Source organism: Rhincodon typus, chromosome 37 (genome assembly GCF_021869965.1).
Source record: "Rhincodon typus isolate 14 chromosome 37, sRhiTyp1.1, whole genome shotgun sequence".
Classification (NCBI taxonomy): Eukaryota; Metazoa; Chordata; class Chondrichthyes; order Orectolobiformes; family Rhincodontidae; genus Rhincodon; species Rhincodon typus.
Window position 1 is genome coordinate 17,214,458 of NC_063368.1, and position 14,974 is coordinate 17,229,431.

A 14,974-nucleotide genomic window follows, 5' to 3' on the forward strand; every position below is an offset into this window, starting at 1 on the left:
TTAGGCCATACTTAGAATATTGCACACATTTCTGGTCACCATACTACCAGAAGGATGTGGATACTTTGGAGAGGGTACAGAAAAAGGTTTACAGGATGCTGCCTGGTATGAGGGATTTTAGCTATGAAGAAGGGTTTGATAGACGGGGTTTGTTTTCACCGGAACGCAGGAGGTTGAGGGGCAACCTAATAGAAGTTTGTAAGATTGCGAATGGCTTGGATAGAGTGGAAAGTATGAGGCTTTTTCCCAAGGTGAGGGGTCAATTACTGGGGGACACAGGTTTGAGGGGCGGGGGGGTGCCGGGGAAAAGTTTAAAAGAGATGTGCAAAAGATGTTTTTCTCACAAAGGGTGATGAGGGCCTGGGGCGTGCTGCCAGAGGAGGTAGTGGAAATAGACAGAATAGCAGCATTCAAGAAGCACTTGGACTAATGCATGAATAGGAAGGGAATAGAGGGATACAGATCCTGTAAATGAAGACAGTTTTAGAATGGAAGGGCAAAATTTGTTGGTGCAGGCTTGGAGGACCAAAGGGCCTGTTCCTGTGTTGTATCATGCTTTGTTCTTGTTCTTGTTCTTGACCCAGTCCTTGCTCCTTCTCCATTGTCCTGTGTTTTTCTCCCCCTCAAGTATTTATTCCAACTTGAAAAGTAAGTATTGAATCTGCTTCCACTGTCCTCTTTCACGTACTGCATTTGTCATGCCTCACTGCAGTAGAACACTGGAATCAAGTCACACTTTCCCAGAGTCATCACAAAAGTGAAAGATTTTATCAGGATATTTTTAAAATTCCCCAATGTGATTGTCTTTAGTCACAAATTGACAGAAAGCGCAGACCAGGTTTCTATACTTGACATTATTAGGGAGGGCAATGGCTTAGTGGTATTGTCACTGGTCTGTTAATCCAGAAACCCAGGTAATGTTCTGGAGATTTGGGTTCGAATCCTGCTGGTAGAATTTGAATTCAGTAAAAATCTGGAATTGAGAGTCTAATGATGACAATGAATTCATGGTCAGAAATCCTATCTGGTTCACTAATGCCCTTTAGGGAAGGAAACTCCCATCCTTACCTGGTCTGACCTACTTGTAACTCCAGACCCACAGAAATGTGGTTGACTCTTAGCTGCCCACTGGGCAAATAGGGATGGCAATAAATGCTGGCCCAGTAAGCAATGCCATTCTGTGAATGATTGATTTTTTTTTTTTTTTTTTTAAATTCTAGTTACAGATAAACTACTGGAAATTGTTGACATACAACTCTTAGTTAAAACTCTAATACCCTTACAATACCTACATATGCATAAGAGTTGGTCATTGACATCAGGAAGCAAGGTGGAAGGCACACCCCTGTCTACAACAGTGGTGCTGAGATGGAGATGGTCGACAGTGTCAAGTTTCCAGGAGTAATGATCACCAACAATCTGTCCTGGTCCACCTACACGATGGTCAAGAAAGCAGAGTGACGCCTCTACTTCCCCAGGAGGCTAAGGAAATTTGGCACGTCCACATTGACTCTTACAAATTTTTATAAATGCACCACAGAAAGCGTTCTATCCAGGTGCATCTTGGCTCGGTGTGGCACAGAGAGTTGTGAACACAGCCCAGTCCATCACGCAAACCAACTTCCCATCCATTGACTCAATCTATACTTCTCGCTGCCTCGGGAAGGCAGTCAGCATAATAAAATACCCCTCCCACCTCGGTAATTATCTCTCTCAAACACACTTACCAACAGATTCTTCCCTGCGGTTATTAGACTTCTGAATGGACCTCTCAAATTTTAAATTTAATGTTGACCTCTGCAGCTTGTAACAATGTATTCTTCCCTCTGTTCTATTACCTTAATGCACTTTATATTGTATGATCTGCCAGTGCTGCACACAAAACAAAACTTTTCACTGTACCTAGGTACATGTGACAATAATAAATAAACTAAAATCAAAGACAGAGACAGACAAAAGAAAAATGGTGTCATAGGTGGATAGATAAAGTGGGAAGGCATTTCAATGGTCTCTGTCCCTGTGATTCACTGAGATGGTCCTTTTGGCTTGCCAAAGTTCCTCGATCTGCCTCCTTGCACGAGGCATAGAACCATTGGTTCACAACTTATAAAGTCTCTGACTGGTTAAAAGCGACTGCTTACAGCAAGTGGTGAGGGAAAATAAACTGGCTTTTTGCAGGCTTTAGGTGTTTTTACCGTACAGACAAGGACAGCACCTCCTTTTCCAGAGTTTGACAGGCTTCTAGCTAACTCATTCAATCCCACAAACTGTTCAGATACCTGAAAGCCAGTCACACAGTTGTTTGCAGGCAGAGGGTCTTTGTCATTGCTGTATAGAGTAATGACCAAATATCAATCAACTACCGATTACCATGCCAATTTACATTTTATACACACTCACTGGTGCCAGTTTGTCTGCAAGTAAAGCTCCCCCTGCCCCGACTGGTTCAACAAAAAACAGTGTAAACAGTACTTACTGTAAGTAAGGTTTGGTAGGTGTAGCAATACCTACCACAATCCTTGGATTTTAAAATCATTCGTTTGTCCTTTTAGCTTACAATCAGAAATACTGAATATTTTTAAAAAGTCCTTGCACATTCCAGATCATAACAACTCTGTAATTAAAAACATGTCTCTCCCCCACTCCCTCCTCGTATCTTTTGACAAATATTTTAAACCTGTGTCTCTGCTTACTGACCTCCCGATCACTGGAATTGATTTCTCCCTATTTGCTGTATCAAAATCCCTTTGAAAATTTGGCCGCTTTATTAATTGTTCCTTTAATCTCAGGGACTGTGCCACAGCATCCGTCGGGAAGTCTGGAAATTCCTGTTGGGATACTACTCCTGGGATAGCACGGCTGAGGAACGCAGAACTGTGGTGAAGCAAAAAACGTGAGGAGCTATTCCACTGTGACCTACGTTGAAAGGGGGCTGCTTATGACTGAAGGGAGAAAGCAGTGTGTCTGTCATTACTGGTATGCAAGCATTCAACCATTAAGCAGGGACAGAGATGTATCCTTCTAGATGCAAAGACAGAACTTGCTGGAAAAGCTCAGCAGGTCTGGCAGCATCTGTGGAGAGAAATCAGAGTTCACATTTCAGGTCCAGTGACCCTTCCTCAGAACTGATGGTAGCTAAGAAAATGTTGGTTTATATGTGGAAGACAGGGTTGGGGGAGGGGTTAAGGATTAAACGATAGGTGGAGATAGAGCCCAAAGAGAGAGAGGAACAGTTGGACAGACAAAGGAGTGGATGATCTGGCTTGGAAGGTGAGTAGCTATGAATGGGGACTGTTAGTGGCTAACAATGGGTTGTGTGTAATTGCAGACTATGTGATAATAAGGCCTGGTGTGTGGGGCTTGTCGGGGTAAGGACATGGGAGAGCTCAAGCCCTAAAGTTATTGAAGTCGATATTGAGTCCAGAAAACTGCAGGGCCCCCAAGTTGAAAATGAAGTGTTTATCCTTCTAGATGCTCTAGTTAATGAAGATAGCATAGGAAATAATTTCAAGAGCAGGCCATTCAGTTCCTTGAGCCTGCTCTGCTATTCACTAGGTCGTGATTGATCTTACATCTCAACACCAGCACTACCCCTTGATCTGTTTTTGATGTATAGAAATCCACCACTCTCTGCTTTGAAGATACTCTGACTGAACTTCTGCAATTGTCTGGGGTAGCAAATTCTAAAGATTCATTGTCTTCTGAGGGAAGAAATTCCTCCTTTATCACAGTGCTAAATGCCCTGTCCCTTTTTCTGAAACTGTTCACTGATTCTGGATGCACCTCCTCCACTCCACCTCCCTCCACCCTGAAACCAATGGAGATATCCTTCCAGCATCTCCTCTGATGAGCCCTGTGAGAATTGTGTGTGTTTCAATGAAACCATCTCTCAGAACATACGCCCATTCTCCTCAATCAATCCTCAAAGGGCAACGAAACGGTGGGATGATTGTGGGGAGTGGATTTGATTCATGAATTTCCATTTAGAATGGAGTTTCTTTTGATTCCATATTTAAAGGGTGAAGGTTTACTGCAATTCTGACTGTGAAGATCCCAAGTGTAAAATAGGACAAACCAGTCAGGTTCTGATCTGGCCTGAATCCACGGGGTTGAGCCCCAAATTTGGAACAACTTAACACCAATTTTCTGGCTTTACAGCAACAACAACAATTTGCATTTGACATAGTCAAGCCATCCAAGGTCCTTTGCAGGAGTATTGTCAAATAAAATCTGGCATCAAGCTGCACAGGGCATCATTAGGTCAGATGATTAAAAATTTGATCAAAGCCCATCTTGAAGAAGAGAGAACCTGAGGGGGTTAGGGTGGGAGTTTCAGACCAGGAACTATCAGTAGGGGAAAATTGGGAATGTGCAAAAGGCTAGGACTCCCAGCGATGACAATGGGTTGAAGGGCTAGGGGACATTACAAAGAAAGGTCATAGAGGGATTTGGAAAATGGCGATGTGATGTTTACAGTCAAAGCTGGCTGATGAGCACTGATTTCCCACTGTTCTGACTATAGAGAGTTATTTACCTCTAAGCTAACTTCATTGAGGCTGTGAGTTCATGTTACGGAGTAGTCTAACAGATCTAAAGTGCATTATTTCTGACCTAGGAATGCTGTCGCCAGTAGCATTGATTACTGATTGCCTTCTCTTACTAACAGTCTGATGATTCACTTGTAGATTTCTCTTGGCCAGGCTAGAATGTGTTCAAGCAAATTGAGCTGCACCTGCATGTTTCAAACTCTAGGTGGCTTGATCTCTTTTCCATTCCCTTCCCCACGATACACATACTCTGTATTTCTCTGCTAACCCACATGGGTCTTTCTTCAGGGACGAGTATTTCCGGATGAAACTGCAGTGGAAGTCGGTGACTGAAGATCAGGAACGGCGGAATTCCCAACTGCGAGCATACAAGAGTCTGATTGGTGAGTTTAATGGGGAGCTGAGTGAACTTTTAGATCAATCTGCAGCAGTCAGAGATCTGCTCCAGAGCACCTTAATTGGTGAGTCACTCCACAGCAATTCCCATCAAGGCTCAGCTTAAAATAGTGGCATCTAGGGGAAGTACTGCACAGCCACAGGCAGCAAGGCACAAAGCCTCAGCAAAAAGCCCCAAACACTTGACGATGTTACAACAGGAAATTTTTTTTACTTTGTTTTATATGATGTGGGTGGCATTAACTGGGCCAGCATTTATTACCAGTCCCTAACTTCCCTTCTGAAGGTGGTTGTAAGCTGCTGCCTCGAACTGCTGCAGTCCTAATGGTGTGGGGACACCAGCAGTGCTGTTAGAGAGAGAGTTCCAGGATTTTAACCCAGCAGCAGTGAAGGAACAGTGAAATAATTCCAAATTAGGATGCTGCGGGGCTTGCAGGTGATGATCTTTCCATATATCTGCTGCCCTTGTCCTTCAAGTGGCAGAGGTCACATGTTTGAAAGGTGTTCTTGAAGAGCCATAGTGGCTTGCTGCACCACATCTTGTAAAGGTCCACACTGCTGACACTGTGTGCCAATGATGGGAGCAGTAAATATTTAAGGAGGTGTACGAGGTGCCAGTCAAGTTGGCTGCTTTGTCTTGGATGGTGCTGAGCTTCTTGAATGTTGGAGTTGTGTTCATCTAGGAAAGTGGAGAGTACTCCTCCACATGCCTTACTTGTGCCTTGTAGATAGGATTGAATATAACTGTTTGTAAGTGGGAAGGAGATTCAGCTTCAGCCTCCTATTGGAGATCTTCTTGGAGAAGAGAAGATTCTGTATTTGATGGGTTCAAAATCATCAGGAATTCAAGCAGAATAGATAGAAACTGTTCCCAGTACTAGAGAACCAGAGCAATACTGATGTTAGGTGATTGACAAAGCAACAAAAATTCTGATTCTATAACAAAAAGCAATATAAAGAAAATGTTCTTTGAAGTGAATGGATAAGATCTGGTCTGCATGGCAAAATATTCAGAGTTAGTTTTTTACATTGATCGCTGAAATAACCTCTCATCCATAGAACGGGATGTCAGCAGGACTGATCGCAGCAACAAGTTCTATGAGGGGAATGACAATCCAGGCCTGGTGTTGTTGAATGATGTGCTGATGACTTACTGCATGTATAACTTTGATCTGGGTAAGTTCCCATTTTAGTCTCTTCTAATACACATGTTGCTGACTGGGCGCATCCAGTGACTCTAAATGAGTACAACTTGCATTTATACGGTGCCTTTAACATTGTAATGAGCATCAAGCTATTTCTCAGATGGCCACTGAGCATTGTATATTATTACCCTTTTTGAACAAAAGCTTGGTCTAAGTGGTAGCTCTTAGGAATTGGGCAAATGCCAAGAATTTTAAATTTGGGGCATTAGTGGCTCAGGAACAAATGTAGATTATAAATGGGACTTAGTTTAATCTGAAATACTGGCAAGAATGTTTCTGATGAGTTTGAATTTAGAGAAGGTCAATATTGGTTGACCAACCAGTACAGTATTAGCATGTATTACCCACTTTCATGTTAGAATTATTTTGAAAACAATAAAAAGAGCCTGTGTTATGCAGCTTGTCTTTTCAGACTTCATCATTGATAAGTGACCTGTGTTAACACCACCCCTCTGTTAATTGCACCTTCTCCACGTCCCAGCATACCTAACAATGGCTTCCTGCCACCATTCCCATACTGTCACCTCATCCTTGCTTATCCACATCCCTTATCAGCTGTCCAGCAGCAACAACTTCACGAGGCATTAGTGTTAGGTATTTCCATTTATCTGGGTGCTGCTGCAGCTCACTCCAGTCTCTAGCCCTGCAACTGTCTGGGTAATCTAACTTTGCCTGTCGGCCCGCAATGGCAATCTCCCAGCGCGGTGTGGCAATTCCCCAGCCCAGTGTGGCGGTCTCTCACAGCCCATGGTGCCCTCTCATCCTGGTGTGGTGATCTGTCAGCGGCCCGTGGCGGTCTTTCGGCCCAGCATGTCCTCAGCTTGGACCTCCAGTCTCAAGATGGTTCAAGGCCTGGCATGGACGAGGTTGGAGGGACTGTTATTCTGAACTTGGTTTTTTTTTATTCTCTATTTTTCTAATTAATTCTTATGATCTGAAATGCTGGACTTTTTATTTCTTTGTTTTATTTTATTGCTTTAGAACTTGTACTGAAAAATTTGTACCTAGGTACCTTGTACCTAAGATGACACCATTAATGGCGACTTGTAAACTTTTCACTGTACTTGTACATGTAACAATAAAGCTAATTCAGTTCATCACGTGAATAATCTTGAATTTCTTCCAACATTCTGCAAGTTCAAAGTCACCTTGTTCAGCTTCTGATAAAACACTGCAACGTCCCTCCCACCATTTCAATCTTCCTGCTTGTTTCTTCCTCGGACTGAATCCAATGATGTAATCCCTTGATGAGCTGTTTGACCCGAACTCTGGTTCAAATCCGCCACCCCCATCAACTTTGAATAACCTTCCAACTCATACTGCCGTATGCTAGGTGCTGCTGCCCCCTCAGGCCGGTCAATCTGATCTTCGCTAATCATTAAAATAAAGCAAGGAACTGCAGGTGCTGGAAGCCGAAAACAAAAACAGAAATTGCTGGAGAAATTCAGCAGGTCTGGCAGCATCTGTGGAGAGAATGCAGAGTTAACGTTTCAAGTCCGATTGCCCTCCTTCGGAACAGATCCGAAGAAGGGTCATGAGACTCAAAATGTTAACTCTGCTTTCTCTCCCTAAACGTTGCCAGACCTGCTGAGTTTGTTTTGTTCCACTGATCATTGTCTACTTTTCAGGTTTGTTGTAAAACATTTACCAAGTTGAAGGCACCATATTAATGCAGGTTGTTGTACAGGCAGACATGTTTATTATGATGAGCACAAGCTCTCTCAGACACTATATTGTGAAGAACAAGTTGTTTTTAATATGGCTGCTTGAGGAAGAGTGTGGATAAATCCAGTTGAGAGCTGTGGGCTAAAGGTACCGTATAACATTGTCCATATGGTTATTATAGAATCATACACTGCAGAACAAGTCCTTTCAACCCATTGCACTTTTACTAGCTTTTTAAAAAGAGCTGACTAATTAGTCCCATCCCTCCCTGCAGTTTACCCATATATTCTGGCAAATTTCTCCATTTCAGGTATTCATTGAGTACCCTTTTTGAAAGATATTGGGACAGATACTCTGATGGCCAGACAGTCGTTACGCCAGGACAGATTAGAATTGCGCACGGGGACCTGGCAAAATCCCATCGTAGCACACTCTGAAGGAAATGCCTGGGAAATTGAATTTTACTGTGAATTCCTCTATGCCTGGAAGCATCCAAAAGTCTAATAAAAATCGGGGATTATGAATGCTTTCGATGAAATTAAGTTAAATAGTTACTCAGGACAAAGTTAGACTGTGTTAAATACATAGTCTATCCCAGAGCAACTATAAAACTGATCCTATAGATATCCCATCCAATCTCCCAGCGCCCGCAACTACATCACCACAAGACCCTGGCTAACACCTCTGCCTGTGACACCATGAACCCCTCAGCTTATCTTTGCACCCAAACCACCCTCCGCCCACCAGACCTGACACCCACAACTCACTGAACCCAATTTTTCTCCAGCTCGTCCTGACGTCCACTTACCTCACCACCTTGCAACCTGGCACTCTCCTTAGCTGGCACCCTACCCTCTACCTGTCTTGCATCCTACCACTTGGCACCCTACCACTCTCCAGCTAGTACCCTGTCTACCTGGCATCTTACCCCCATCCATCTGGCACCCTAACCCCCTAGCACCATAACATCAGACTTACCCTTTGTTAGATAAAAATGGAAAGAACTGCGGATGCTGTAAATCAAGAACAAAAACAAAGTTGCTAAAAGCTCAGCAGGTCTGGCAGCATCCATGAAGGAAAAAAACAGAGTTAACGTTTCGGGTCCGGTGACCCTTCCTCAGAATTTCGGAATTTTTTTTCCTTCACAGATGCTGCCAGACCTGCTGAACTTTTCCAGCAACTTTGTTTTTGTTACCCTTTGTTAGACACTGTCAAATCTGGCTTTCAGGATCTTTTACATTTCAGAGCACAGCAGCTGACTGCTATGAAAAGGGGACATGGTTTGCTTTCACTACAAAAGAACAATCAGAATGGAAATACTGTCTGCATTCCTGAGGGAGACGCAAGTGGACTCTCTCTCTCTCTCTTAAATAAGACAAAAGGGCTGGAGCAGCATCTGCATAAGATTGCCAATACCTAAAAATTCTAGCCCATAAAATCTGCTTTCGTCACCCTTTCAGGGAGAGTATTCCAGGTTGCTGCAACCTGCTGCTTAAAAAGATGCTGTTGTCTCCTGTGGTTCTTTTAAGTTAAATCCTTGTCCATTCAATTACTGACTGTGTTATCACTGGAAACAATTTCTCTTTATCTATTCTATCAAAGCCCTTGAATAATTTAAATGTTCTCTTAATCTTTCCAGTTCAAAGAACAGCTACATCTTCCTCCGCGTTCAAGTTCCTCAGCTCTGATACCATTCTGAAATCTCCTTCCACCATCTCCAAGACTGAACATTTACAATAGTTGCTGTTATGTTTTTGCAGGCTACGTTCAGGGAATGAGTGACCTCCTCTCTCCCATACTGTACGTTACACTGAACGAAGTTGATTCCTTCTGGTGTTTCACAGACTTCATGGAGCAAGTGGTGAGTGTTGTCAGTGCCATGGATATTCTGCTTCACCGAGAACAGAAGGAAACGCTTGCATTGATAAAGCACCTTTCACATGCTCAGGACATTCCCACTTGCTTTACCACCCATGAGAAGCAATATTGGGGAGGCAGTGACCTAGTGGTGTCATCTCTGGACTATTAATCCAGAAACCCAGGAACTGATCTGGGGACCCAGGTTCAAATCCCACCACAGCAGCTGGTGGAATTTGAATTCAATAAAAAAAAAATTAAGAGTCTAATAACGACCATGAATCAATTGCCGATTGTCAGGAAAAAACCATCTGTTTCACTAGTGTCCTTGAGGGAAGGAAACTGCCGTCCTTACCTGGTCTGGCCTACATATGACTCCAGACCCACAGCAATGTGGTTGACTCTTAACTGCCCTCTGGGTATTTGGGAATGCTCAATCTGAAGCATTTACTCAACTCTCCTGTCCACAGATGCTGCTGGACCAGCTGTGTGTTTCCATCATTTTGCATTTTAGATGTATCTCTGATAAAGGGAGATACTAATTCTGAGCAAATGGTTTGAACTGTGGTTGTGGCTGTATGGTTCTGGCACTGTTTAATTCTCTCCCGTCACACAACAGTGTTAGCAATCTGTCTCTTATCTCTGTTCATAGCACCGTAACTTTGAGGAGAGCCAAGAGAGCATGAAGGAACAGCTGGAAAAGTTGGCCCTATTGCTGCGAATTCTGGATTCTGCACTCTGTGACTTTCTAGGTCAGTGAGTTAAACGCAGCATCCTGCTCTGTGCCCCACACCTCCAGGTTGTAAACTCTGTAGTGTCTCCTGTGATGACTGTCCCATTCTGTGTCTTCACAAAGAGTAGCATTGCTGTTAGAAATGCTTGCACATTTACTTAGCAACTAATTGTTTTCTCTGTATACAGTGCAATTATTTGGAGGAGGGGCCTCAAGAACAGTATATTCCATTGAGTTTGCAAAATAAAAGCAGGCCATTCAGCCCAGCTGGTCTATGCTGGCATTTGCACTCCACATGAGACCTCTCCTGCCATTCTCCACCGAGCCCTCTGAACATGATTTACTCCTTTTAACCTTCATGCAATTATCCAGCTGCCCATTATTTGAATCAATACTGTGCCTGTGATTTTGAGTTCTGCATAGTATAGAATCCCTACAGTGTGGAAGCAGGCCATTCAGCCCATCAAGTCTACACTGACCCTCAAATGGTAGGATAATCTCCCTTTGGTGATGTTGGTTAAGCGGTAAGTATTGGCCCAAGACACCTGGGGTCAGGGGACAGGAACATCCATGCTCACCTTCCAGCTGTGGTCATGGAAATACTATAGAATCCCTACAGTGCAGAAGCAAGCCATTTGGACCATCGAGTGCACGCTGACCCTCTGAAGGCCGTCCCCCCTGCCACAACCCTTTCCTTGTAATCCTGCATTCCCCATGGCTAATCCACCTAATGTACATGTCCCTGAACACTATGGGCAATTTAGCATGGCCAATCCACCTAACCTGCTCATTTTTGGAATGTGAGAGGAAACCAGAGTACCCAGAGGAAACCCACGCAGACACGGAGAGAATGTGCAAACTCCACACAAACAGTCGCCTGAGGGTGGAATCGAACTCTGGTCCCTGGCGCTGTGAGACAGCAGTGCTAACCACTGAACCACCGTGCCGTCCTCCCCTAACCCCTGTCTCTCGTTAAATAATTTTCTCCTGAATTCCTGATTGGATTTTATTATTTTTATTATTGGTTCAGTACAATCCATAAGTTAATGATCAGGTTTAAGCTCATGCTGCACAAGAATTAAGATCCGTAGTATCACATGGCCCTTTGATCTCACTCTACCATCTAATAGGATTGTGGTTGACCTTTGATATCAATACACTTTTTCCTGTCCTATCGCTAAATCCATAGAATGCCTTTTGGATCTAAAAACCTGTTGATATATCACTTGAATATATTTAATGTCTGAAATTCCTCAGCTCTTTTAGGGTATAGAGCCAAGACACTCTGAGTGAAGAGATTTCTTCTCATCTCGGTTCTGAACCTATGCTCTGAAACAGTAGGCTTATGTTTTACACGCCAGCCAGAGAAAGCATCCTCCCAGCATCTATTCTTTATATGTTTCAATGAGATTACATCCTCTAAACTCTAGGGAATGTAGGCCCAGTCTATTTGATCTCTTATCGAAGGGCAAGCCTTTTATACCAGGAATTAGTCCATTGAGACTTCATTGCAATCCTCCTAGGGCAGGTATGTTATTATGTATGTATCTTATTTCCGCACTCCTGGGCTAGCTGAAGAATATTCGTCAAGATTTACACTCCTCCAAAACAACCATATGATTGCTCCTTAAAGTGTGGGATGACTGAATCTGTGATCTATTTGGATTTCCAGAATCCTTTTGACCAAACTGCTGAGTCAGATGAGCCCATGGCTTTGGGGGCAGGGTAGTGGCATGGGTGGAAGACTGGCTGACTAGCAGAAGGCAGAGAGTACAGACAATGGGGTCTTTTTCAGACTGGCAGCCAGTGACTAATCGATTTAGAATCATGGAATCCCAACAGTGAAGAAAAAGGCCATTCAGCCCAACAGGTCCGCACCAATCCTCCAAAGAGCATCCCACACAAACCCATAACCGCATATTTTCCATGGCTAATCCACATAACCTGCCATCCCTAGACTTTAGACGATTTCCCGTAGCCAATACACCTAACCTGCACGTTTTCTGACTGTGAAAAGAGCACCCGGCGAAAACCCATACAAGCACGGGGAAAATGGGCAAACTCCACACATACAGTCACTCAAGGCTGGAATTGAACCTGGGTCCTTGGCAGCAGTGCCAACCACAGTTCCACAGAAGTCCGTGTGGGATCGCAGCTATTCACATTCTATATTAACGACCAGGATGAAGGAACTGAGGGCATTGTTGCTAAGTCTGCAAATGACACAAGGATGGATAGAAGGATAGGTAGTGTCGGGGAAGCAGGGAGGCTGCAGAGGGACTTGGACAGGTAGGAGAATGGGCAAAGAGGTGGTAATGGAATAGTGTGGTAAGGTGTGAGCTTGTGCACTTTAGTAGGAAAATTAGAGTTGTAGACTGTTTTCTAAATGGGGAAAGGCTTCAGAAATCTGAAGCACAAAGGGACTTGGGAGTCTTACTTCCAGATTCTCTGAAGGTTAACATGCAGGATCAGTTGGCAGTTAGGAAGGCAAATGCAATTTTAGCATTCATTCCAATAGGGCTAGAATACAAGAGCAGAAATATACTGTTGAGTCTGTATAAGGCTCAGGTCAGACTGCATTTGGAATATCGTGAGCAATTTTGGGCCCTCTATCTAGGGAAAGATGTGCTGGCATTGGATGGAGTCCAGAAGAAGTTTACAAGAATGATCCCAGGGCTGAAGGGTATGTCATATGAGGAGCAGTCGAGGATTCTGGTTCTGTACTTGATGGAGTTTAGAAGGATGAGGGGGAATCTGATTGAACCTAAGAGGCCTGGATAGAATGGACATGGAGAAGATGTTTCCACTAGTAGGAGAGACTAGGACCTGAAGGCACAGCCTCAGAGTGAAGGGACGACCCTTTAGAACAGAGGTGAGGAGGAACTTCTCCAGCCAAAGGGCGGTTAATCTGTGGAACTCGTTGCCACAGAAGGCTGTTGAGGCCAAGTCATTGAGTGTATATAAGACAAAGATAGATAGGTTCTTGTTTTAGAAGCCTGAATAAACTTCTGTAGCGCATCTTGTAGATAGTACACACTGCTGATATCGAAAGTCAGTGTTGGTAGGAGTGAATATTTGTGGGTGTGGTGCCAATCAAGCAGGTGGTTTTGTCCTGGATGGTGTCAAGTTTCTTGAGTGTTGTTGGAGCTGCAGTCATCCAGGCAAGTATTCCATCAACCTCCTAACTTGTACCTTGGTGATGGTGGGCAGGATTTCAGGTGAATTAATCGGTGCGCGATTCCTAGCCTGAGACTTGCTCTTATCCACAACAATTATATGGTTGGTGCAGTTCAGTTTCTGGTCAATGGTAACCCCCAGGATTTTGGTAGTTCAGCATTCAGTTGATGACCATGCCATTGAATGTCAAGGGTAATGGTCAGATTCTGTCTTTTTAGAGATTGTCATTGCCTTACATTTGTGTAGTGTGAATGTTACTTATCAGTTGTTAGCCTAACCCTGGATATTGTGCAGGTTTTGCTGCATTTGGACATGGCCTGCTTCAGTATGTGAGGAGTTGAACATGGTGCTGAGCATTATGTTATCATCAGTGAACATTCCCACCCTGACCTTTATGATGGAGGGAAGGTCATTGATGAAGCAGCTGAAGATGTTTTGGCCTATGCACTAGCCTCTGTCTATTTTTGCTCTCTGTCTGTCTATCTTACTTTCACGAGCAAACACTTGCGTAGATATATCTCTCTTAGACAGACACACACACTCACCCATACTAGCTGTCACAACATGGACAGTCGGAGGAACGTGCATTTGCAGACACTCTCACAGAAGTGAATTTGAATACAGAAATGCCAACGGTTTCAGTACACTTCCTGAATTTAGTTTAAGTAGAGTACATAATTCTTCTTTCTGGCAGCTATTAATTGAAACCAGTTTGGACAGTTTCCATCCAATTTAATGAGGGCAGAAATGCCGTAGCATTAGCAATTGGCACTGTTCCTGTGGCCTATCTCCCACAGATCATAACTGTTTCACTTTGCATGAACTCCCAGGCCTCCAGCAGTTCCAGAGGCTGCTTCTGTGCATGAAGGTATGTACTGAGACAGACTCCGGCTCCATGGTTAAGTGGCCTGTTGACACCTATTCATGGATAATATATGGTGATTTGATTTGAAATACAGCAGAGCTGCCAGAACCCCTGGAACTAGAACCAACAGAATAGTGGCAGAACCTCAAAAGGTTTTTTAAAATCCATTGGCCTCTTCAGTAAGAACAACCATCCTTACAGTCTGTGATCATAAGAGTCTTCCTGGTATCTCCAATGGTTATTGCAGTTTAAGTTGTTTCTGAGGTGATTAGGGTGAATTTACCCCGTATTTGCAGTGGTCATGCTTTGGTTCGGAGGGCTGCATTGTTCCTGATGCCCTCCGTGGAGGGTTTATTCCTAGTGCACATTTTATAATTAGTGGGCTATCTTTGACACCATTTTGTGTTGCTGTGGAGTTTGTTTGAAACCCTGACAGGTGAGGACTGTTTCTGCCTTTATTACATAGCAACGTTCCTGATGAGCATTCTCTCTCTCTCTCTCTCTCTCTCTCTCTCTCTCTCTCTCTCTT

General features: G+C 43.7%; 1 protein-coding gene across 5 annotated transcripts in view; it reads left to right on the top strand.

Annotated features, from left to right (window-relative positions):
• The window catches only part of tbc1d17 (TBC1 domain family, member 17), a 64,779-nt gene that overhangs the window by 19,039 nt on the left and 30,766 nt on the right, over positions 1-14,974 (top strand). For all 5 annotated transcript variants that reach the window (XM_048617705.1, XM_048617707.1, XM_048617706.1 and 2 more), the window contains 5 exons: positions 2,790-2,893; positions 4,836-4,930; positions 6,003-6,119; positions 9,574-9,674; positions 10,323-10,422. In XM_048617705.1, coding sequence (XP_048473662.1) covers positions 2,790-2,893; positions 4,836-4,930; positions 6,003-6,119; positions 9,574-9,674; positions 10,323-10,422 — 517 coding nt within the window. The remainder of the gene's footprint in view (positions 1-2,789; positions 2,894-4,835; positions 4,931-6,002; positions 6,120-9,573; positions 9,675-10,322; positions 10,423-14,974) is intronic.